At 38.4% G+C, this 26819-nt stretch overlaps 1 protein-coding gene across 3 annotated transcripts in view; it reads right to left on the reverse strand.

Moving 5' to 3' along the window:
• Positions 1-26819, reverse strand: part of DOCK10 (dedicator of cytokinesis 10) — a 366705-nt gene that overhangs the window by 140261 nt on the left and 199625 nt on the right. For all 3 annotated transcript variants that reach the window (XM_069104543.1, XM_069104541.1, XM_069104544.1), the window contains exons 4-7: positions 22801-22883; positions 11442-11514; positions 10878-11000; positions 10458-10592 (exon numbers count right to left, since the gene is read on the reverse strand). In XM_069104543.1, the coding sequence (XP_068960644.1) occupies positions 10458-10592; positions 10878-11000; positions 11442-11514; positions 22801-22883 (414 nt within the window). The remainder of the gene's footprint in view (positions 1-10457; positions 10593-10877; positions 11001-11441; positions 11515-22800; positions 22884-26819) is intronic.

Genomic DNA, 26819 nt, shown 5'->3' on the forward strand with positions numbered 1-26819 from the left:
CTTTCTTTCTTTCTTTCTTTCTTTCTTTCTTTCTTTCTTTCTTTCTTTCTTTCTTTCTTTCTTTCATCACCTATCTATCATATTTGTTACATATATATGTCAGATAATCTTCCTACATATGACTTACATAAGATATTATTATAACTTATATTCCAAGCCATCATGCAAGCAACCAAAAGGGGGCATTTAGAAATGGAACATTCTATTAATATCTTATTATACTCTTTTTCTATTTTGAGACCATAAAAAATAACCAAACTGTAGAGAAGTTTACATTTAAGAAGATTAAGATATCTGAGTGGTTTTCCATCCTACTACCTACAATCAAGGTAATAATGGCATCTAAAAAAATCAGTGAGATATTTCAATGATATTCAAATGTCAGAAAATATGTTAAAGTTATTGAGACTGGAATTATTGCAACTCCCATAAAAAAGTTCCCTTCTCTTTTAAAATTATGTGATTTTTTTTACCTGATATAGTCCATTTATCAACCATCCTGATTTATCACAATGTATTTAGACTGGTGATTTTGATGTATCTCCAGCTTTGACCTCTCCCTTTAGCTTTAGATCACTACTTCAAAGAACTTGCTGTATGTCATATCTATACCTCAAAAAACAACATGTCTAACTCGTGGCATAATGGAAAAGGAATAGGCTTCAGATTCAAATTCTTACTCTGACACTAGCAGTAAAAATTTGGCTGCTCAACTTGTAACCATGGCTTTATACCTTTGTAAAATCAGATTTTATTATTTGCACCACGTACTCCATATAGTAGCTGTGAGGAAAGTGGTTTTGTAGCCATGAAGCTATGGATTTGGGTTTCTTAACCTATGGCTCAGTGACTCTAGGAACACATGGATGGATTTTATGGGATCCATGAACTTAGAAGGTAAAAAAAAAAATTAAATTTTTATTTCAATCTAATTGATTTCCTTTGTAATCCTATGTATTTCATTTTATGCATTTAAAAACATTATTTTAAGAAAGTATCCAAATGCTTTACCAGGATGCCAAAGGGTTCCATGACACTAAATTGACCAATAATAACTAACATTTCTATAGAACCTACTATGTGCCAGGTACTATGTTAAGTAGTTTACAAATATGATGTATAACCCTCACAACAGCCCTGGGAGGTAGGTGCTATAATTATTCCATTTTATAGTCGAGGAAATTGGAACAAATAGTGATATGCACAAAGTTATAGAGCTAGTAAGTGTCTGAGGTGGGATTTGACCTCAGGTCTTCCTGGCTTCGGGTCCAGCTCTCTAGCCACTGTGCCAAGAACCTCTTCTATAGATAAATGAGTTAGTCTATATAAATGAATCCCTATATAGGTGAGTCTCTCTCTCTCTCTCTCTCTCTATATATATATATATATACAGACTCTCTAAAAATCTGCCCTTTCTCTTAATTTGTTTACTTCTCTCAATGATACTATTATTCTCCCCATACCAATGTTCAAAGCTTCTGAATCCTGCTTAATTCTTCCTTTCCCCTATTTCCCCATTCCCCAACATTTAATCACTAGCCAGGTAGAGAGAATTTGATCTCAGATATTTCTTCCTTTTGTCTCCTACTTTCCACTTAGTAAAATCATTCTAATTCAGGTATTTCCTGCCTTCATGATTATACTTGTTTTTCCTGCATCTAATTTCTCTCCTTTTTAATGTATCCTTTGAGCTAACATAAAAATAATTTTAATTGTGATTATATCATTCCTTTGCTCCAAATCCTTTAGTGACTCCCCATTGTATAGTGAATAAAATACCAGCTCCTTAAAATAGAATTCATTGCTTCCCACAATCTGGCTCAAACCTACTTTAATAGACTTAGCTCATGGTACTCTCATTTGGCTACAACGAATATGGACAGATCATTGATCTCATACTGCCCCCTACTGCCTCTATATATTTGCACATGGCCTTTGACCTTTCCCAATGCCTGGAACAGACTCCCTGCCCTCCAAATAGGTGGTACAATAAATAGGTGGATGGTGATGTCTTGGAAGTAGGAAAACCTGAATTCAAATTTGAAATCAGATAATTTTTAGTTATGTTACTCTGGGCAAGTCCCCACCTGCCTCTGTTTCCTCATCTATAAATTGGGAACAATAATAATCTACCTTACAGGGTTTTTATGAAGATAAAATGGAGTATCATTTGTAAAGCGCTTATAGAGCCATATAAATGCTAACTATTGTTATGCTTGTTGCTGTTGTTACTATTATCCATTGAAATCCTTCTCTGCTTTCAAGGCCCAAGTCATATATTCCTCTTCTACCATACCTTCTCCCTTCCCTCCCCACTCCTCAACTGAAAGAATGATCTCTCTCCCCCTTGAATCTTTCAGCCTACCCTATTACACCATTCCTATGCACATGACCATTTGCATATATCATTTCTCTAATTCCCACTAAATTTGGTAACTGATTAGATTTGGGAGGAAGAAGAAAAAGGAGAAGGAAGAGTGAAGGATGATTTTAAGGTTGCAAACTTGGGTAACTGGAAGGAGAGGGACCCTCCAAAGAACTAAGGATATTCAAGCTTTTAGAGGGGAAATAACTACTTCTGTTTCAGACATGTTGAGTTTGAGATGTCTATGGAATGCTCATTTGGAGATATCCAAGCAAGCAGCTAGTGAGGCAAGAATGGAGGAAGAATTCAAATATGGTACCTCTTTCCATCCATGAAGACTGACATGGTGCTTAGGGAATTCCATGAGTGCTTAGAGAAATGAAATGACTTACTGCTCATGGTCACATTAGTCTGTCCAGAAATGGACCTTGCATCCAGATCTCCATGACTCAGAGGCTAACTCTCTATCCATTATACCCTGTTGCCTTTTTTTTAGAAAGTCTAAATCTGTCTAGCTTTAGTCAACAAACTGGTTATGAGAGATTTCACCTGATAACTTACCAGTCTGTCACTCTGAAATGTTGGATTCTATAAGCCAACAACACCTCCAAGGTGAGAATGACTCAGACATGGACAGATTCCTCATAACAAAACACATTGCAGCTTTGTAGTAAGTAAGAAAGGTATACAACAAATGGTCCATCTGGGAATTGAAGTCCCTGCTAAGATTTACAACTGAGTAAGGATAGATGTATAGACCTTTTCTCTCAACATATACTGCTCTTTGTAAGGGGGTAGTATAGGACTTCAAAAGTCATTTTAAAAAACTGACAAAATGATCTCTCTCCCCCTTGAATCTTCTACTAGACCATTCCTATATATGTGATCAATTGCATATATCATTTCCTTATCTCCCACTCGACTTGGCGACTGATCAGATTTGGGAGAGAGAAAATCAAGGAGAAGGAAGAGTCAAAGATGGTTCTAAAGTTACAAATGTAGGTAACTGGAAGGAGAGAGGGACTCTCTAAAAAACTGGGGAAATTCAAGCTTTTTGAGGGGAAATAATTCTGTTTTAAACATATTGAGTGGTAAGAAAACAGATTTTGGTAATGTTCGTGGCATCTCACAAAAGTTCTCACTTTTCATGCTAACATAAAAGTTGGCTAATCATATCGTATCAGAATGATTGGCAGCATGGCCTCAGTAGACATGGCATTGAACTGAGAGTCAAGAAGGCTTAAGTTCAAATCCCAGCTCAGATTCTCACCTGTGCTGCCACTCTGTGCTAGTTACTTAAGCCCTCTGGCCGTACTTTTTCTCATCTCTAAAATGAGAAGGTTGGGCTTAGAGGCTTCTAAGATACTTTCTAGCTCTAACTTGATGATTCACTGATTTTTTTGTCTACCACAATGGGATTATGAGGACATGTTTCAGCTGAAAAGGGAGAAGTACGGGGCAAAGAAGAAGATTATTATGTACAAAAATCTCCTTAATAGGGCCATGTAGTCATTTGCCTAGGTCTCAAGGCTTGATTTTCTCTTCCACTCCCAGTTACCCTTGCTCCATGCCTAAGAGATTAAAAGGAGTCTAAGTCCAATAATGCTTTGCAATAAAATTCACACTATCGAAAGATTACGATCCTATATTTATCTATGCATGGGAACCAACATCCAATAAAGGATGAAATGTCAAAATTAATGTGAAATGTGGGTACCTTTTGAGGGAACACCCACCTTGGGGCAGCTAAGTGGCACAGTGGGTAGAGCATGGGTCCTAGTCCTGGAGTCAGTAGGACCAGAGCTCAAATCTGGCCTCAGACACTTGACGCTTACTGGCTGGGTAACCTTGGGCAAGTCTCTTAACCTTGATTGCCTTACGGCGGGGGGAAAAGAAAATGTTTTAGTATTATTAAGTGAGCTATACTAAGAGGAACCAACAACTCTTTGATTCTCCTGGTGTGAGAAAGAGAAACAAAGATTTATTTCATCTTCTTCATGAATTTAACATATGTCTTGTGCCCCGTATTTCAATATACTCTACATGGGTTCATAGAACACTATGCAGCTAGATTTAAATGGGTTTCACTTGCCAGAATAAACTCAAAGTGCACGTGGAAAAGCAAACATTAAACTTTCCAGTTCAATGTCTATAAAATAGCTGTGGATCTTTCACCTAATGCTAAGTGATTTTTTTTTTCAAACTTATAGCCAAATAGTCCATTTTGTGGCCAACAATAGAAAAATACCTCCTCCCTTCATTAGGTTCTTTATTGTCCTTTGCATGTGGAAATTTGGCATCTCCTTTAAAATGCAATTATCTCCTACTTTTGCTGGATTGCTTTGTAACACTTAATTAATTCTCTCCTTTTAAAGTTCAGCATTATTGCCTTCTGGAGGAATTCCAGATTTAAAAATAAGAACTATCTAGAAAAATACCGGGCTTTAAATGCTTGAGAAACCTGAATACAGTGTCCATTTCTCCACCCCCTTCTAGACTTAACCTTGTGATGATATCCAGATCAACAGACAATCAGGTAAATTACTTGGCTTGCTGCTCTAAGTAGTTACTCAGTTAGTCAACAAACATTTACTGAACACTCTTGATGTGCCGGCACTGTGTTAAGCATTGAGGACATAGTGAAAGGCAAAAAACGGTGCCTGTTCTGAAGGGGCTCAGATTTTAATAGGAGGAACAACATGTAAATAACAAGGTACATACTAAGTCCTATATAGCACAGGTAATAAGTGGTCAGTCTAGGATTTGTACCAATGCCCTTTGACTCCAAATTCATCATGAGCATAGCATAAAAAGCCTACTATGTAACAAGCACTCTGCTAGGCTCTGGGGCTGCAAAGACCAACATGAAACAGTCCTTGTCCATAGATGGTATACTTTCTATCAGGGGAAACAACATGTAAACTACAAAAATATATAAAATAATACAATGCAGATGGACAGTAATCTCAGAAAGGAATGTAATAGCAGCTCAGGGAACTGGAGCAGGTCTCCTAAAGATGGTGGGAATTAAGCCAGGTTCTGAAGGAAGCCAGAGAAATTAAGAGGTAAAGGTGAGGGAGGATGAACATTCCAGATATGAGGGACCACCAATTCAAAGACCCAATGCCAGAGGAATTTATATTGATCCTCAAGGCAATAGGGAAGCACTGATGCTTACTGAGTGGGAGAATGGATTGGAGGTAGGGGAGATTTGACAGCATTAGGGACGTTCGGAAGAGAGGAAGGTTTGGGGGGAAAGATTACAAGATGTATTTTGGATATGTTAAGTTTGAGATATAGGATATAGGATGCAGGATATAGGACATGTAATGTAGATATAGGACATGTAATTCAAAATATCCAAAAGGCAATTGGCCATTAGATTTGTATCCCCAGTGCTTAGTAGAAAGCCTGGAACATAACAGGCAGTTAATAAATGCTATCGACTAATTGACTGAGACTATTGCTCAGAAGAGAAAATGGGCTGGATGTAGATCCAGGAATCATCTGCATAGAAAAGTTAATACTGAGAGAAAAGGGAAGATGGTCCAAGGCATAGCATTGAGGATATTCATGATTAGTGGACATGCAATGCATGAAAAAGCAGGAAAGGAGACTGAGAAGTCAGATAGAAAAGAGAACAGTGTCAAAAACTCAAAGAGGAGAGAATATCCAAGAGGAAGTGATCAACAGTGTCAAATATCGCAGAAAGCTCAAAGAGGATGAGCACTGAGAAGAGACCATCAGATTCATCATTTAAGAGATCACTGGTAACTTTGGAGAGAGCAGAGGGCAGACATGATAAACAACTCCATGCTGAAACCAGAGAAAGCCCTTGCCTGAAGGCCCCGGGAGGGAGATACTCCTAGGACCGATGTCTCCTAGAATAGCTGTATACAATCTGAGGATGATTCCCAGATGGGATGCTCAGCATTACAGAATTCAAGCAGGCACACAACTGACTGAATTCCTAAGCCGGGACTCTCCTAAACCATCATGAATGTGGATTTGGAAGGAATTCATTGAAAAATGTGGTTATTTTTGTGGAGAGATAAGAATTCATTGGAATGTGAATGGGTACAAGTAGATTTACTTTATTATTACTTGGTATCCATGAAGTATTAACAATATATGTTGAGTACCAGAGCAATATAATCAGATGTAAATCCTACACCATGGTATCAAAATTAATTTCCAGTTATCAAAGACTTTAGGCCATACAATTATAGAATTAGAGCTGGAAGGGACCTTACCAGTCATCCATCTCTGGACCTCAGTTCTTTATATGTAAAATATGGGGAGAAGGTTATGGGGCTAGATGACCTCTGAGTTCCTGTCTAGTTCCAAATTTATATATTATCAACTGGTCTAACTCCTTTATTTTATAGATGAAGAAACTGAAACCTAAATGACTTTCCCAAAGTAGCTCCATAACAGAGATATGTCCCCTGTCCCCATGGCCCCTGAATCCAAATCCAGCCATCTTTCTACTGCCCAACACAAATATTCACATACTCCCTTCTATCTGGGTAAATTATGTGCTAGGAAGTGATTCTGTTCTTAATAATTTTTAATACAAGAAGAACTAACCAAATGGACTATTTCCAGAGCCCCAAAGAAAGTGAAATGTTGGCAATTTTGAAGAAATGGAAAGGAGGCCACCCAGTAAGATTCCATTCATAGGCCACTTACTTTGGCCAGAGCAACCTAACATTGGGAAGATAGAGCCAACTTGTTCACTCTAGAGCCAACTTGTTCACTCTATGATACTTTTCATACATATGCCAACCTTATGGTACCATAGCATCTTAGAAGAATAAATGGAAGACATGAGACATAATTCAGTACCTCTCCAGGGGTAAGTCAGTTCTGGTCAGAACTCAGTGTACCAGAAGAATCACCCTCATTATAGCACTATCCAAAGAAACCACTTAACTGCAATTAGGTTCTTGTAAATAGAAGTCTTGTATTCCTAAAATATTCAGGCAGAGCATTTGGATCCTTGGATTTCTAGCAGGGATTTCTGAGAGACTGGTTTTTGTTTTTTACTTGCAATCTATCAGAATTTTATTACTGCCTTTAATGCTTCCCTTTCTACCAACAAAAAGACTCTTCCTTCCTTCCTGGGTAACTTAAATTCCTTCTAGCTAATAAAGAAGGTAGGATTAAATTTTCAATGTCTCTGTGGGTTTTGTATGCTACATGCATGACATCTTACAAATGCTGTTTTCTGGGCGAAGTATGCCTTAGTTCCTGGCCTCTCAGAGGGAAGAGCTATCCAGCCAGAGGGAAACAAAGGGTGATGCAATTATCTGGGGAATCTGTGAGCATCTAGATAGCCAACCAGGATAATTTATGTAAAAATAGCCCACAAATGAGCTCTCAATGGTGACCTAAGCTCATGAGATGACTGCAATACTTTGCTCTGCACTGGGCAAACAGCCCTGGTTGGAGCTGTACACACAGTTCTGAGATGATCGGTAGAGAATATATAGGACCAAGGTCGCTTCTGTAAAAATTGATCACACACCTCCCATCATTCCAAACTTTCAGAGACCTTGTAATATTATAAACCTTATATTTTTATTTTTATTCATTTAAGAGGCATCTTCTAACGTGGTCTTAGGGCCTAAGGTACATGTATGCTTGGTTTAAAAGACCAACTGAGGCAAACAAGCTTCATACAGTACTCCATTCCCTGTCTTCCTCTTCACCTTTGCATTGACCACCTGAATGGACTCCCTCTTCAATTTAATGACATCCTTGGTTTCCTTCAGGACTCAAGCACCACCTTCTATAGGAAATCTTCCCTGGTCCCTTCAGGTGCTAGGACATCCCCTCCCAGAACCATCCTTTGTTCATTTTGCACATTCTTAGATGTGTACGTGTTGTCTCTACCATCAGAATGTAAACTCTTTGAAGTTAGGAAACCTGCATTTTATAAACTGTGCTTAGCACAGACACTGGCATGTAGTAACTGCTTAATAAATTTTGTTCGACTTATTGATTCAATCTTGTTGATCAATGGGTCAAATATTAGAAGTGGGTAGGTGACACAGTGCAGAGAGACCTAGACTTGCAGCTAGAAAGATCTAAATTCAAATTCTGCCTCAGACACTTAAAAACTGTATGTCCTTTGGCAAATTGTTTACTCTTTGTCTGCCTCAGTTTCCTCAGCTGTAAAATGGGGATAATAATAGCATTTATCAGGAGGCAGCAAGATGGCTTAGTGGATGGAGCACTGGGCCTAGAGTAAGGAAGATCTGAGTTCAAATCCAGCCTCAGAGTGTGACCCTGGGCAAGTCACTTAACTTCTGTTTGCCTAATCTACTGGAGAAGGAAATGATAAGTCACTCCAGTATCTTTTCCAAGAAAACACCATATGAGGTCATGAGGAGTAGGACATGACTGAACAACTGAAAAATTATCAGCATCTATTTATGATGAGGAGCAAATAAGATAGCATTTGTGAAATGCTATGTAAACTTTAAAGCCCTATATAACTGTTAGCTATTATCATCGTTATTATTATTTATAGCCGGAAGGGATTTCAGAGGTCGTCTCGTCCAAGCTCATCATTGTGCATGTGAGGAAGCTAAGATGCACAAGTATTAGGGGTATGGGCCAGGACAGTGAGATGCTATATACACTGTAGTATCTGCCCTCTACATTGTATTAGTGTTTAATGCCCTTCATAGATTGTCCTCAGCCTACCTTCCCAGCCTCATTATATACGACCAGCGTCCTTGGGCTCTATCATCTAGTCAGAGTGAACACTGATTGTTTTTTTTTACTTTCTTCATACTTGATCCTTGGTCGCCAGTCTCTGCATCTTTGAAGTTGACATTCCTTATGTTGGAGCACATTCTCCCCTCCCCTCTGGCTCTTGGATTCTCTGGTTTCCTTCCAGGTTCAGCTCAAGCATAATTTCTGATGTGAAGCCTTTCATAATTCTCCCAGAAGCCAGTGCTCTCTCAGAAAAATCACTTTGTAGTTATCTTTTCTGTCTTTCTATGGAAATACATGTGTGTATATCACACACGCATAGAAACACATGACATATATATATACACATATACACATATATACACATATATGTACATAAAATCTCCTTTAATAAAATGTAGACTCCTTAAGAGCATGAGCAGCTTCTAAATTTATGTTTGCAGGTCCAGAGCTTGGCACATTGTAAGACCTTAACAGATGATTTTTAATGAACAATTTTATTTGTTAGACGGGAAGAGTTTATATTTATATCTCTATATATACACATAGGTATGTGTTTGTATATACACACCTACATGTATACATACATACATAATATATTTATATGTGTATCTAAGCATATATATTTATGTGTGCATATTTGTAATTTGTTCACTTGTTTTTCAGTTGTGTCTGACTTTTTTTGACCCCATTTGGGGTTTTCTTGGCAAAGATATTGGTGTGGTTTGCTATTTCCTTCTCCAGCTCTCTTTACAGTTGAGGAAACTGAAGCAAACAAAGTTAAGTGACTTGCCCAGGATTACACAGCTAGTAAGTGTTTGAGGCCTGATTTCAACTCAGGAAGATGAATCTTCTTGGCTCCAGGTTAGTCACCTTCTCCATTGTGCTGCTCAGCTGCCCCTGCGTGAGTGTATGTGTATGTGTGTGTGCATATGCATATGCGTATGTGTGTATACGTGGGTGTATGTGTGCATGCATATGTGTATGTGTGTATACATATGTGTATGTGTGTATGCATATGCGTATGAATGTGTATATACATATATACACATAATTTTTCTGAAATAAAAATGATAGAAATAATATATCCATACATATTCAATTATGTATATGTGTGTATATGTGTATATATGTATGTACACATGCATGCATGCATGCATATTGGGGGGGTGTATCCAGAAAGGACTGTGATGTAAAAGCTAAAAGAATCAATAAAATATTTTAAAAAGAGAAAACCATTAGTAAGCAAACACTTTTGAAACAGGAAAGCTGAAACAAGTAGAAGAAATATAGCCACAGGGGTGGTTACAAATGAACATTTCTTTTCCAAGTGAAATCTCAAACAAAGTAACCAAGTCAGACTCACCTGCACAACGCCTGTGCAGGAATCCAAAAAGATGCAGCCTTTAGGTTCTTTGGATATTTTCTCATCTTTGTAGAAGTTCATAATGTAGGAGTTATCTGGCAACTGAGTCAGCTGAAAGTAACGCTTTTTGAATGACTAAAATGAGCCAAAAAGGAAGAGAGTTAAAATTGTTTGGGTGAATCATAAAACATTTTTCACAAAAATTAGAATATTTAAAAATGCCATCGAGTCACTTCCCTTCTTTGACACTATTCTGGAGAAAAGAAACTCCTCTTTAATGTTATCATACTCCTTGATAAGTGAAATATGAGGGGAGACCGGAGTGTAGCCACATACAAACGACAGCATCTCTACTGTGACTCCCAGTGGGACTGCCCTTGAGGATAACCATAACCAGCCTGGATCACGGTGCCTGCTTACCCGGACAGTGATGCTGTTGTTGACTGTGCTGTTAAAATTCCCCTTGTAAAGCCAGCCAGACTTGAAGACTCCTGGTCCTCCTGGTCCTCCACCACCCTTGGAAGATGAGTGGGATGTGGTGTCCTGTGCAAAAGACAGTCATCATAATGTGATGATTTCTTTTGTGAATGGGAGCCAGAAGATGAATTCATCATCTGGGATGTCATTAGCATAACTGCCTTCAAAGGGGGTGACCTGTTTATGGTTTAGTAAATAAATTACAGATTGGTGTTTGGGTCAAAGTGATGTTGTCCAGGGGGTCACACAGTCAGTAAATGTCAGAAACCCAGTATTTGAACCCAGATCTTTCTGGCTGCAAATCTAGATCTCTAGTTACCATGCCACATTGATCCTGATAATGGAGGCATCTAACTTAAAATAGATGAAACTCTCTTCTATGTCCAAAGCTGTTTTCTTTATTAGACTACAGGGCCTGATGATGCGGTCGTTCCAAATGCAGAACACTGTGAAACACTCCAGGACACTGTTATCTACATGTCACAAGTATTTAAACAGTCTACTTACTTCATCCTTATCAGCATCTTCATGGTCAACTTCAAAAGAATGGGAAGGTAGTTTCTCTGGTCTGAATTCTGGTCTGAAATAAAAATAATAGAAATATAGTGATAATAAAATAAAAGAAAGAAACACTCCTTTTCAGCTTCCTTTTATGTGTTGTCTCCCCCCACTAAATTCCAAGCTCCTTGAGGGCAATCGCCTTTCTTTTTCTATTTGTTATCTCCTGTGCTGAGCACAGTACCTGGCATTACTATTAATTAATACTATTAAGTAGGTACTTGATAAATATTATTAAGTAGGTAATTAATACTATTAAATAGGTACTTAATAAGTATTATAGATGGGCTGACTACATATTGGCTGGAAATTCACCACATGAACAAAATCACAGATCTTAGAAAAAATACATCCTTAGATCAGGGGCCCTTGAATGAGTAAAGAAACAAACAAATATACCTTGCATAATATATTTGTATTAATTTACCTTCATAGTCCTGTCTGTTTTATTTTACATATTTAAAATACTATTCTGAGAAGAAATGGGCTTCACCAGACCCAAAACTATGTTAAGAACCCTTGGTTTACATAAAGGAAAGGCTTAATAAGGTGGTCTTTTTATTTGCCATTTTATATGTGGCAATTAATGTTGTTACCCTCATTTTATGAAAGATAAATTTTGAATGAATGCAAGTGTCATATTTAAGGCTGGAGACTAACAATTGGAACAGAGGTTTTGTTGGAACATCAGTGTCATTGAATACCAATCTTTTCCTCAGACCACTAGGCTGTGCTGCTCCCCTAATTAAGACTTCACAATCAGTGTTATTCCAAAGCTGCCCATTAGTGCCCAAAGGTTCTGTAGGAATTAGGGTATCCAGAAACTTCCCTCGGTTAGACTCTTACTATTCATGACATCATCACCTATCCTAAAGGTCCAGCAATATCATAGATCCACCTCTGCAAAGTGGAAAACTGATTCCACAGAACTTTTTAAAGGCTGTGTATGACTTCTATAACAAGCCTTTGGAGAGAAGCAAAAAAAAAAAAAAAATGAGCCAAGCATGTCAACATTTCTAAACAGACATTTGGCTTTAGGAAGGAGAGGCTGTATCTATATATTTCTCCTTTCCATCAGGATATTTGGTGTTGTCTAGACAGAACCACAGACCTTCATTTGGGATCCAGAAACCAGAAGCAAATTCCATTTTTACTCACAAAATTTTCACTCACTCATAAAATGTTATTGATAGTTCAGATTACAAAAAGAAAAAGGGATGGAGGGGACGCTCCATAAATAAGTGCAAAAACAGGAATACTTTTGTATTGATTGAGTCTTCGCTAAATGGACTCAAAACCCTTTTTGGATGTGGTTTAAAAAATGTATTCCAACTGAGTATATCCATTTTACATAGATAGATGTTAATATCAATCACAGAGCTTTAAGACTTGCCGAACACTCAATATACATTCTTTTGCTTGAGACTCAGATCAAATGAATGAGATGAGGGGTATAGGTGTTTTACAAGTGAGGAAACTGAGGCTCAGATTGGTCTTTTTACCTGCATGTGGTCACAGAGGCAGTATCACAGGGTGAATCTGCCCTGAGTTCTTCCTAAGTCAAAGTCCAGGGCCGTATCCATGAAACCATACTTTAAAAGGTCAATTGACTTCTCAAACCTTCCAAGATAAATCACTGAATGGAAAGAGTGAGATCAGTGCCATATTTTCTTAACTTCTGCTCAAAAGCTACCCCTGGTCTAAGGTGGGTGAGGATGAAGATGCTATAATAGAGTAAGGAGAATTAAATGATCAGAGGTCACAATTAGGGTTCACAGACTGAGATAGCTGGTCACATTAGTATTTGTTTTCTGAAAGCCAGGTAAAGCTTGTTCCTAAAGATGTGGGCAAAGAAAAGATGTGGACTAAAGCAGTGCTTAAACTGTGGGTTGCAACCCCATATGGGGTGCCAAAAAATCTGGCAACAGGAAAAGGTTTCTGAATGCACAATGACCAAAAATTAATTAAAAATCAAACATGTAATGAATCTGAGGTGTTTCTGGCAGTCCTTGCCCATGTTGTGTCACTTCACTGCAGCCTTGGTTCTGGAAACAAAGCATGTACACTTTGCACTATGCATGCCCTCAGGCCATGCAATGCCAATGAATCAATTGCTGCCAAAATGCAGGGGTTATGAGTAGAAAAAGTTTAAGAAGCCCTGGGCTAAAGAACCCAATCATCACTAAGCATCCTGGGTCATAGGGACCATTCTTATGGTTCTGGCAGGGAGGTGGGAAGAAGTACTGCTGAGCTTGGGGACATACCGATTCTTTTTTTTTTTTTTTTTAATTAAGCAATCAGGGTTATGTAACTTGCTCAAGGTTACACGGCCAGTTATTTCTGGGTGTGGTGCTGAGTGTCTGAGCCCAGGATTCGATCTCCAGGTCGTCCCAACACTGGAGCCGGTGCTCTTACTCGCTGAGCCACCTGGCCGCCCCTGGACATATCGATTCTTAGATATTGCACTCCCTATCATTTTACATAGGAGGAAACAGATGTTCAAAGGGGTAGTTGCTGCCCCTGAGCTGGGGCTAGAATCAGGAAGACCTGAGTCCAAATCCTACCTCACAAACTTGATTGCTGAATGATCTTGGATAAGTAACTTAGCTTTATTTGCCTCAGTTTTCTCAACTGTAAAATGGTAATAATAACACATCTCCCTCGAAGGGTTATTGTAAGGATCAAAGGACATAATAATTTTAAAGGGCTTAGTACAGTGCCTGGCACATAGCAGGAATGATATAAATGCTTATCCCCTTCCCTTCCCTCTCTAAAGTTTTTTACCACCCTTCCCCTCCAGAAGATTATGTAGTAGAGGCAGGGGGAAAATTTGGGGTTTTGAGATCAGATTTTCTAACTCTAAATCTAGGACTCTTTTTAGGATGTTACCTAGTCTGGGCAGATCAGTCCTATGGCCATCAGAATTGGGAGACTCTCTTTGTTTAATCAGTCATTCAACAAGTATTTATTAAGCAGAGGGTTAAGAAATAAGTGAGTTGAGTGGAGAGGAAGTCAAGGGCAAGGAATATAGGTTGCTTTTTCCAGAAGTCCAATTTAGATTCTTTCTTGATGGAAGATTTTAGTAAGGGAGGGTAAGGGAGGGGACAGAGAAGAGGAGATGAAGGCACTGGGAAAGTCCCACAGAGAAGAGAGATGAAGATGGTGGAGAAATGGAAGCACTAAACACTCACACACACACACACACACACACACACACACAAACCCCAAATCTCTCCATAATTTTGCTAAAGACTTGGACCAACTATTTTTATTTTCCAGCTGTCTCTTCCATGATTATAAATTCTGATTCCCAGGAATGATTGCTTTCCAGGGACTGTAAACTAGCTCTTCCCCTTTGTTTCCATTAGCTGTGGGGAAGGCAGGAAGCAGGACCCTCTGAAATAACATTAGCATATCCACTGGGGAAGGCTGTGCCTGACCTATGGACTTTGAGAAATGAGAAATCAAAGCAGGCTTTTATGAGAGTCTGGGAGGAGGAAAGCCACTATGGACCCATGGAAAGGTCACTGGACTTGGAGTTGGAAGCAGTGGATTTGAATCTGCTTCTTTCACCGTCTGAATGACCCTTGGGCGAGTCACCTGACATCTCAGGGTCTTGTTCTTCATCTATAAGAAAAGCATATTGGGCCAGATGATCTCTGAGTTCCCCCCAGAACTGGAATATGACTTTTTGCTAGCTTCTTGTCAGAGATTTTTCACAAGAATGTTAAATTTAAATCTAGGAGAAGAGTATAGTTTAGAAAGGGAGATGACTAAGAGAACTAAACTCAAATCATGGCTAAAATTTTATATGGACGCTGAAAGGAGAGAGGTATGGAAAAAAGCGGGGTAGCTAGGTGGTGCAGTGGATAGAGCACTGGGCCTAGAGTCAGGAAGACCCAAGTTCAAATCCAGCCTCATACACTTATTAGTTGTGTATGTTTAAGCCTGTTTGTCTCTGTTTTCTCATCTGTAAAATGAGCTGGAGAAGGAAAAGGCAAATCACTACAGTACCTTTGCCAAGAAAACTCCAAATGTGGATCATGAAGAGTCAGACACAATTGAAACAAGTAAACAACAATCGAAAAAAGCAAGGGTTTTTGAATCCAGAGAACCTGAGTTGGAATTAAGGTTCTACCACTTACTGCCTCTCTGACTTTGAAGAAGATATTTAGACCTCTCTGGGTTTTAGTTCCTTCATCTGTAAATTGAGGGAGTCAGACAGATGACATTTATATTCCTTTCCAGCTCTGACTCCTATGACCTTAGGCATCTTAATGAGCCACAAAGATTGACGTGTCATGTGCTTCATGTAAAGGAGGCAAAAAAATGGCACCCATTGCAATGTCTTTCTGAATGGTACAGGAGTCAATGGAGGACTTTAAAGATAATCACCTTGAGGGGCGGCCAGGTAGCACAGTGAGTAAAAGCACCAGCTCCAGTGTCGGGATGACCTGGGGATCAAATCCAGGCTCAGACACTTAGCACCCACCCAGAAACACCTGGCTGTATAACCTTGAGCAAGTTACTTAACCCCAATTGCTTAGGGGCAGCCAGGTAGCTCAGCGAGTAAGAGCACTGGCTCCAGTGTTGGGATGACCTGGGGGATCAAATCTGGTCTCAGATACTCAGTACCACGCCCAGAAATAACTGGCCGTGTAACCTTGAGCAAGTTACTTAACCCTGAGTGCTTAAAAAATAAAATAAAATAAAAGATAATCACCTTGTAAGCTAGGAATAGTTCTAGGACTGAAAACATTTCTGCAATGACGACTCTGAAGAAAGTAAAGATTAGAAAATGACAAGGACAGACCAATGGTGTCACATGATTAAATTCTGGTTAGTCACAGGGAAGTTCAGAAGAAAACAAGGGTTTGAGAGATGTGGCTTTCAAGAGATGAACTTGAACCAGTTCTGAGAAACTGAGTGCACCATTGGGATTTATCTTTCTGTGAGTTTTGTCCAAGAATCTTTTTTAAAGCAATTCTATTTGGAGACGTTTGTTAGATTGAAGCTCTTTTCCCTAGAAATGCAGAGGCACTTAAAGAGTTTTCTTTTCTCCTTTTTCCTGAGGCTGTAATTGACAGTCAAAAGGAGGTGTTTTTTTTTTTCTCCCCTGAAAAACTGTTCTGAACAGACCAGCTGTTTCAGTCTTCTGTTAAACTGTTGGGAGGCTATGTGCTATTCAAATGTTAGGCCACTATGTGTCATAGCGTTCCTGGAAAATCTGTTGGTGTTTTTGCTGGTAACAGTGCTGGCTTGATATTGTACACTGCATAGCTAAATAAATGTTATGACTGTGAAAAGGTTAACAGATTGTTTTTTCTTGGGACATGATCTCCATGGGGCACTGTTGGTTTGGAGGCTACCTATTCACATTGACGGCCATTATGTTATGGTGAGAACACTGTGGGGAAATTCAGTTATGATCTAAGGAATAAAAGAGATGGAGGAGAAAGGGGGGTCACATTATGTAAACTCTCTGAAATAATAGCACATTTTATCATTCCCAAAAAGAAAACTTCAAATGGAATTATTTAGGACTGATTTTGGAACCCCCTACTGCCCATCTGGGACTTAAGGTAAGGGTCTTCCTGGCGAGCAGAGTGACTGAGGATGGCAGAAGGAGCATGATAGTTGGGTGAGCATCGTCAACGTTATCTCATGCTTATGATAAGGGTAATCTCACCTTTAGTTGCTCAGGATGCAGAGAGAGCGGTTAGGGATAGAATACTGATTGTCACCCTACTAATATTAATATCATACGTAAATCTGGTCTTCTTTTCCGGGTAAAGGGAGGCAAACCCATTCACCAAATGATGAATCTTTTGAGTTCTGGTTAGTGGAAGATAAATGAAGCAAATGAAGGAAAGACATTTAGTACCCATTTCTGGCATCTTAATGAGAGGGATTGGACCTTTGATTTCATTAACATAGGGAACTCCTAGGTGGATGGTCTTAGAGATTTGTCTACAAGACAGAAGTTGAGTGTTAGGAATACAAATACAAGCAAAAAGACAGTTCTTGCTCTCAAAGAGCTTACGTACAAAAGTGGGAGGGGCATAGGGGGGATACAGAGTGGGGAAGGGCAGAAGGGACTCAGAAGAGGACATGGTAGAAAATTCTGGGCAATCAGAAGTGGAGCCCAGAGAAGAATGAAAATATGGAGGTCCTGGATATTTTCCTTAAAAAATGGAGGTTCTATTGTACACATAACAGCAGCATAGTATGACAATCAGCTAGGAATGACTTAGCTATTCTCAACAATACAATGATCTAAGGCAATTCCAAAGGACTTAGGATGAAAAATGCTATCCATCCTGAGCGAGAACTGATGGACTATGTGTACAGATTGAAGCATACACTTTTTAAAACTTTTCTTATTTTTATTGTTTTTTTGACCTGTTTTCTTTCACAATATGACTAACGTGGAAATATATTTTGCACAGCTGCATGTGTATAACCTATATAAAATTGCTTGCCTTTTCAATGAGGGGAGAAGGGAGACGACACAGTTTGGAACTTAAACATTTTTTAAGTGAATGTTAAAATTTGCTTTGACATGTAATTGGGAGAAAATAAAATACTTAATAAATAATTTAAAAAATAAAGGGGCAGAAAAAATATGAAGGTTCTGGGAGGAATCAGTTATTCAGAGGAATGGGACATAGGGGCAGGGTAGACTTCCAGGGTGAGAAGGCTGCTATGGAACAATGGAGAAGATCAGGAGAATTAGAATTGGAATCTGGAGAGGAATGAATGTCTAAAAATGAAACTTCTTGAGAACTGACAATTGATTAGTGTCAACAGCATTCAGGAAGCTTTTGTACAGTTCTTGAATCGCCTTTAATATGAGGAGGAAAAGGTCTCTGATTCTGTTACTCTGTTATGTCCCTATTGCTGAAGGAAAGGCTGCTTCAGATGGTGGTTGTCAGAAGAGATAAAGAAAGGGTGAAACAAATTAAAAGTTTTGGATTGACCCAAGTGGCTAGGAGGTTGGTTAGTCTGTTACAAAGAGACACAGGGTCATCTGTCACTTACAGCTCAGCAAATAGGTCACCTTAAATCTTAGATTTTATAGTCCTAGTAAAGCTATTTAGGGGTAGCTGGGTGGCACAGTGAACAGAGCACTGGGCTTGGAATCAGGAAGGCTCATCTTCATAAGTTCAAATCTGGCCTCAGACATTTTAACCCTGTTTGCCTCAGTTTCCTTATCTATAAAATGAGCTGGAGAAGGAAATGGCAAGCTATTCTAGTATCTTTGCCAAGAAAACTCCAAATGGGGTCAGAGAGAGGAAGACAGCACTGAAACAACTAAACAATGACATAAACAAAGGACATTTGAAATGGGAAAGGCAGATAAAGGGGAAGTTGATAAGCAAGGTCAGTTCCAGGGTCAGATTATCAAGAAGTCCATGCCACAAAAAAAAAAGTAAAGAACCCCTGACCTAAAGTTTACTTAAGAGAAGTTTAACTTTGGTGATTGTTTTAGTGCTTGGGGAATAGAAGACTGAAAGAAGAAGAAATCTAGTATGGGGATTCCTATTTCCTCACTGCATGATTGCAATATGGGATGTGCTAGAGGAAGAATGCACAGAGCTTGCCTCAATGGCCTTTCTGAGAATGTTATTATTATAATAATTATTAATAATATTAACTAGCATTTATTTAATCACAAGGTGCTTTAGAAATACAAATATTATCTTATTTTATCCCCACAGCAGCTCTGGGAGGTAGTTGCTATTATTATCCCCATTTTACAGATAAGAAGACTAAGCCAGACAGAGGTTAAGTGACTTGCCCAAGTATGTGGGATAGTATTTAAACTCAAGACTTCTTGATTCTAGGTCCAGTAGTCTATGCATCAAACCATTTAGGTGCTTGTATTGGAAAACCACTCATTCTAAGGGAAAAAAAAAACTCAGAGATGCCCTTTTCCCAAAGCTCTGTGTGTCTAAAGCCAGGGAATACGATTCTGAATAAGAAATGATTAGAATTGGGACGGCTAGGTGGCACAGTGAGTAGAGCACTGGCCCTGGAGTCAGGAGGACCTGAGTTCAAATCCAGCCTCAGACACAACACAAAAACTACCTGTGTGACCTTGGGCAAGTCACTTAACCCCAACTGCCCTCCAAAAAGCAAAAAAAAAAAAATGATTAGAATTAAGCATGTGAAGAAGGCGATGGTAAACCATACTAGTGTCTTTGCCAAGAAAGCCCCTCTGACAGTATGGTCCACAGGTTCATGAAGAGTCAGACACAAATGAACAACAACAAAGCATGTGAAACAATAAGCAGATAAATAGTAGAAAAGTTTGGGAGAATTCCTTCAATGTGGTATCTCTTTAAAAATTTCTACTAATGTTCTATAACTGGTACCTTTTCCATACTCTCTCATAAATACAACTTCCTTATAACAATTAAAAAAAAAATCAACTGATATGAAAAACATAACATCAATGAGGAAAGCATCAAAGCTAGGGAAAGACAGCAACCCAAGGGCATGTTGATCTTCCCTCGCTTGCCATGCAGGCTAAATTCATGATTGGCTGCTGTCATAACTGTCCCTGGTAGGTAGAATCCAGTTCAGTATCTATCAGACCATGAGTCAATGGGCTGCTGCTGTCCATACTTGTAACTGAACTACATATACTCAGATTTAGCATTGTTTTGCCATGACCCACTTCAAAACTAAGCATTCCCATTTGTACATGGGATAACAGGTGCTGCTGTGGCCCAGGGAACAAGTTGCTTATTAACATTCCACCACTAAAAAAACACCTAAAATTTCCTTTTTTATTTTAGGTTAAGGGGAATTCCCTGTGAGTAGAAAAAAAAAAGTCATTTATCTCTGAGTTGAAGTTTCCTCAATTGTCCCTCTAGCTCTAAAACATAATGATTCTATGATGCCAAGAATGTTAGTTCTCTTTACATAAAATACTATAAAAATTTCTTCTAAGAAGGAACTGGTAGCATTTTTTTACATTCTCTTAATGTAGATGCAACTCTTTCCAGGTAGCTAGGTGTCATAGTAGATGGAATGTTGGATCTGGAGTCAGGAAGGCCTGAGTTCAAATCCAGTCTACTATTAGCTGAGTGACCCTTGGCAAGGTTGCCTCAGTTTCCTCGTCTGCAAAATGGAGATAACAATTGCACTTACCTCTCAGGGTTGTTGTGAGGAAAAAAATGGGATAATAATAAATGTCATGGTCTTAATTTTTTTTCTGATTATCATTTTTTAACGTTTCTGATTTTTCCTTTGAAAGTTCCCTTCAAGAAAATTTTATTACTCCATGGCAAACGTCATAGTATCAACTGCCTTCAATTAAATGAGGGGAAACACTTAAGGAAGTTCCTAAACAAGATTATTTCAATTACTTAAGTCATGTTCCTTAGAAGATGAATCATTCTTGCCCATGAGATAGATTCACAGTTTTCTATGGTTTTCACAGTTTACTGTAAATAGTTTTTTTAATCGGTGAAACTGAACACTGAAAAAGTAAAAAAAAAAAACACATCTGTCATTGGGCCACCCCCTCATCACCCCACAAGGTTATCCTTTTATATCTGACAGTTTGATGGTAGGTGGGGTTATTATATGTGACCATCAAAAATTTAATGAATATAGAGAGCCATGAAGATGAAATGCTTCTACTGAGACCAGACAGCCAGAAATACTCCATCTTCATATTCCATGTGTTTGCTGTAAGGACGCTCCTCCCAAGAAAAAACCACTTCCTAGTATATGAACTATTTTTAGAAAAAGGAAGTCTTCCTCTGGTGAAAAAAGCTCAGCTTTGCAGTTGCTGCTGTAAATTCCCTGTGACAAAATTGAATGAGGGAGGTTGATGTAAAAGGAAAAAAAAAAAGAGAAACTGACTCATGGAATGTGGTCACCCATAATGGCTCATTTAACGTTTACTGTGTACCAGGGACCCACCTGGCACTGGCTAATGTGAGGTTAGACACAGGGTGATGAAAAGAGTTCAGGGTTGTATTTCTTTTTTAATGGTTAGAGATTTGGTCAAGTTCATTTTTGATGCTTTGAACAATGGCTTATAGAATGGAAGAAAAATATCTCTCATGCCATATTGATGGGATTGTGGGAGATGGGGCAATCTTTTGAGACTAGATATGTTTTAGGGATCAGGGAGAGAATGGCTTTTGGTTGAATTATATTCATATAACTTCCTTTAAAAGATAGGTTCAATCTTCATTTTTTCTACATGTTCCAGGGACCTCTATAGATTCTCTAAAGAGAATGAATGAATCAATCAACAATCAAAAAACATTTTTTTTTTTGCTCTTTGGAGAGAGGAAGGCAGGGTAATTGGGGTTAAGTGACTTGCCCAAGGTCACATGGCTAATGTTAAGTGTGGGAGGCCAGATTTGAATTTAGGTCCTCCTGACTCCACCATTAGCTGGTGCTCTAATTCATTGCGCCACCTAGCCACCCCTCAACAGACATTTCTTAACATTTATCATGTGCCAGGTACTATACAAGGCACTAAAAATAAAAAGACAAAAATGAAAACTTATACTTTAGGAATATCATTTAGACAGCCCTATAGAAGATGGACAGGAAAAGAGAGAAACTTGAGGCAGTTTGTGAGGTTATTGTAATAGTGTAAACAAAAAAACTTTCAGAACAAAAAAAACCTCACAAATTTTCTGCTTTGGAGTCTTAACTTTTTTTTTCCTCCTACTACTTAGAAATAAAGAAAATACAGAACAAAAGGGGCTATCTAGTTCATCAATTGAAGATTGCTTCAAATTTTCCCAAAGCAAAGGCCCCTAAATGGGGGCCCTGTTTCTGTTGTTTAAAAGTATGGAAATACATGAAAACCATGGTGGGGGGTGGGAGGGAGAGGGAGACAAAAAGAGGCACATATATGTCACTGTTTTTTTCTGTTACAGGTCTGGAAGATGTTTTCCACGACCTTCCAGAAGATGAGCTGACATCCCAGTACTCATTCAGTTACAAACAGCAGTCATTCATCCATTAGTAAAAAAGTCCATAGAACATCAAATGTGAAAGAATAAAAACAGAAGAATGACTTGTCCTCAGATAATTTCTGAGTTTCAAAAGAAAAAAGATTAGAGGAATGAAATGAGTGCTAACAATGACCACTATTATCATCATCACCATCAATCTCATCATCTTCATCACCACCACAATCACCATCATTATTCCTCCTCATCCTCCTTGCTAAAGCTTACATAACTAGGAAGAGGCAGAGCCAAGATTCGAACCCAAGTAGGAATTAAGGCTTGAAAGTGCAAAGATAGGAACTGAAAAAGGCTCTTACTGTGGTAAATGTCGAATGTCTCCAGAATATTTTTCGTATTTGTAGTTCACTACATACCACTGGGAATTGTAAAATTGACAAGCCTAAAAGAAAAGAAAAAAAAATTAATTTTTTTTCAGATGAGGTGGAAAAAAAACACAGCAAGAGGGACCAAGGTTCTTTACACTGGATCCTTCACCATTCTGGTGATAAGGGTGTATTTGTTGGGTTGGAGAATCCTTTGGGTGATCATAGGCACCAAGGGGTACAGAGAATAGAGCGCAGAACCACTAGCACTGAATTCTCCCTCTCCCCAAATGCCTGTACTGTAATAAAATAGCAAATGATTATTCCCCTCCTAATAATAATGGCTAGCATTTATATAACACTTCTATGTTTCAGGCACTTTACTAAGTGATTTGTAATTATTTTATCATTTGATTCTCATAACAACCATGGCAGATAGATACTATTATTTTCATCATTTTACAGATGAGGAAAGTGAGGCAAACAGAGGTTAAGTGACTTGCCCAAGGTCACACAGCTAGTAAGTGTCTAAGACCAAATTTGAAATCAAGTCTTCCTGACTCCAAGCCTGGCACTCTCCTACTGTCCCATACATAGCTTCTTTGAAATTCCTGAAAGTGCATACTGCACTAGTAGCTGGAGGGCAGGACTTGGAGTCCTAAAGACCCAAGTTCAAATCCGACCTCAGATTCTTACTAGTTACGTGACCCTGGGTATGTCACTTAACCTCTCTTTGCTTCAATTTCCTCAACCATAAAATGGGGATAATAATAGTACCTACCTTATAGGATTATTGTGAGGTTTAATGAGATAACATGTGAAGCATTTTTTGTACCATAAATCACTGTATACGTGCTTGCTATTATTATTGTTACTATCATAAAATATTATCATAGATTCAGGGCTGGAAAAGATCTTAGAGATAATTTAGTTCAAAACCCTATCCCCTTCCCTCCACTTCTCACACATTTTAAAGTCAAGGCAACTGAGGCCAAGGAGTTAAGTGCCTTGTCTAAGACCACAAGGTAGCATATGGTAGAATTGATTTCAACCCAATTTCTCTGGTTACGGCATCAATATGTCTTCTTTACTTAGGAGTATTTGATATTTCCCACCAAAATCAAGTCAACCTTCTTCACAAATGCCTGCATTTTTGAGAAGTCTCATTTAGATTATTTATTTAATTTCCCCATGTCATAGAAGGGCTAATTTAATCACCCCTGAATCATCCCAGATAAACGAATGCATAATCTGGCCTCAGAGATAGTTATTCACCAATCTTCCTTGTCTGTTCTTTCCATTACTTAATAGCAATTAGTTCTGAATGATGTTCCTCATATTTAAGCCAAATCTCCCATTTTTATCTCATTCTTTTTGTTCTGACCTCAGTGACTAACCCTTATTCTTTTTATAGCTTTCACTTTACATAAATATAGTCATTCAGCTTCCCTATTGTCTTATAAAGTAATATGCAGTTCTCTTAATTTTCTTTTCTTGACTTTACCCAAAGGAGATAATAAAAGGAGAAGAGAAAAATAGGCTTAGATTCCCCCCCCCCACCCCAACAAGTTTAATAGATTAAATCGAATAGGCTTAATAGAATAATAATGTTATGGACACTGTTAATTTATATTCCAATTAGAGAGCTTGGGAAACCCCTAAGTGAAAAAGCAACACTGAATATTTGCTAATAGAAAGGTTGGTCAGCTAATGGCAACATTAATTAGTAATGGCTCTTCAAATAAGCAAGAAAATAATAATAATGAATGAATGAATGCAATATGTGATGATCTATACGGCAAAAGAAGGGGACATCAGATTCAAAAAAGTCTCATATAACATATCCTAGAAGTAGGCTCAATTTAGAACTGCAGGTTCTAGGTTCAGATCTCAGCCCTACCAGCTACACAAATGATCTGAGGCCTTCCAGCTCCATAGCATGTGATGGGATATTCAGAGTTTGTTAATTAAACAAAACTGAACCCACTCAGTGCAATTATGTGGCTCTTTTTTTTTTAACTCAGAGGCAGCCTTATTGAAAAACTGAAGGTCTTTCAGGGCCTCAGGGTCATAGTTATGAATATCAGTCCTCATTGTCCAGGATTTTAACTTCAGAAGGAGTGGGACTGAGAGCTGAATTTTCAATGACTGCCATCCACCACCCTCAGGACATGCTCTCAACACTGCTTTATTTAATTCCAGATTTGACCCTCTGTTCTTGTAATTTGCCTTATCCTAAAACTGAAGCACTGGGACAAAAAAAAAATATATCATTTCTGTTAATTATGCTCTGGTTAATCTAGGTTTATTTTGACTATCTTAGAAGAAACCCAGAACTCTTTGCAAAAACCATAAACATTTCTCCTTCCCAGTTATGGCATTTGGAAAATGCTATGCATGGAAGCTTATTCTCTGTTCTTTGTCACAGCCCACTTGCTCTCACTAAGAAGATCATTAAATGCTATTATAATTAAGACAACAACAGCTCCTCTTTGTCCAGAAACCAACTTGACTGGCCCATTATGAATTCCTGCTCTTAGGCCACTCCTCTGTTCTAATCTCTTCAAGGCAACTGTTATCTGCCTTTCTTGGAAGTTTTGACTTCACAAACTGTACTTTATCCCAGTTAGTTTAGATCATCAGTTTCTTATCTCTACCGCAGCCAGCGAGGCAATCAGGGTTAAGTGACTTGCCCAGGGTCACACAGTGGAAGTGTCTGAGGGAAGATTGAATGCAGGTCATCCTGACTCCAGCATCCATGCTCTATCTACCCCACCAGTTTCTTTGTGAAGTTTCTCTCCAGTATTGAGGATACTCCAGTCTGTTTCAGTGAGAAGAAGAGAACATCAGAGAACATGACTTTTTCAGGCTTGAAATTCTCAAGTCAGAGAAGCCTTCAACTTCTCAAATTTCTAATTTGGGTACCTCTGCAATGGTGTGCTGAAGCCAGCTTGAACTAGTTCTTTTTTCTCCTCTCACTTAATAGTATTTTATTTTTTCCAATTTTCGACATTCACTTTTATAAGATTTTAAGTTGCACATTTTTTTCTCCCTCTTTCCAGTTTTCAACATTCACTTTTATAAGATTTTGAGTTGCACATTTTTTCTCCCTCTTTCCATCCCTCTCTCCTCCTCCTCCCCTCCCCTCCCCAAGACAGCATACAATCTGATAAGGCTATATTTGTATAATTATATTAAACATATTTCCACATTAGTCATGTTGTGAGAGAAGAATCAGAACAAAAGGGAAAAACCATGAGAAAGAATAAAACAACAACAGCAAAAAGAGAGAAAACAGTATGCCTCCATCTGCATTCAGACTCCATGGCTCTTTCCCTGGAGGTGGATAGCATTTTCCCCCATAAGTCTTTTGGAATTGTCTGAGATCCTTGCATTGCTGAGAAGAGCTAAGTCTACCAAAGTTGGCCACACAATGTGGCTGTTACTGTGGACAATATTCTCCCAGTTCTGCTCACTTCATTCAGCATCAATTGAACTAGTTCTCAAGAGCTGATTGTTAAATTTTTAGCAAGAGCATTTACATCTTGGGCATCAGAGAAATGCTACAGATAAAGGTTCGATCTATTGTTGTGATGATTGTTTAGATTTAAGGAAGTGATGGAGAAAATAGTAATAATTCTGATTAAACTTAAATGTGTGGCATAGTATACTTTTTTTTCCCCATTACAGAGTTGGTTGTTAAACATTTACCAGCATACCTTTGCTCTGTAAGTTACAGAAGAGTCAGAATAGAAGGAAAAAAAAACAATACAAGTGAATTTGAAAACCTGGGTTTAAATCCTAGCTTTTTGATTTACAACCAGTGTAACTTTGGGCTAGTACTTCAACTTTTCTATCCTTCTATTTCTCTGTAGGAGGCTAATGAGGGGCCTTGGACTAGATAACCTAACCACTTATAACTCCATGTCTAGGCCTTATCATAGATCTTAATCTATGAGAAAAGATGTTGGAAAGGGCAAGGATGTGAAGAGCTTTAAATTTTTAAAAATGTC

This window comes from Petaurus breviceps, unplaced genomic scaffold (genome assembly GCF_028583685.1).
Source record: "Petaurus breviceps papuanus isolate PSGF00001 unplaced genomic scaffold, PetGlider_PUasm1.0 688, whole genome shotgun sequence".
NCBI lineage: Eukaryota > Metazoa > Chordata > Mammalia > Diprotodontia > Petauridae > Petaurus > Petaurus breviceps.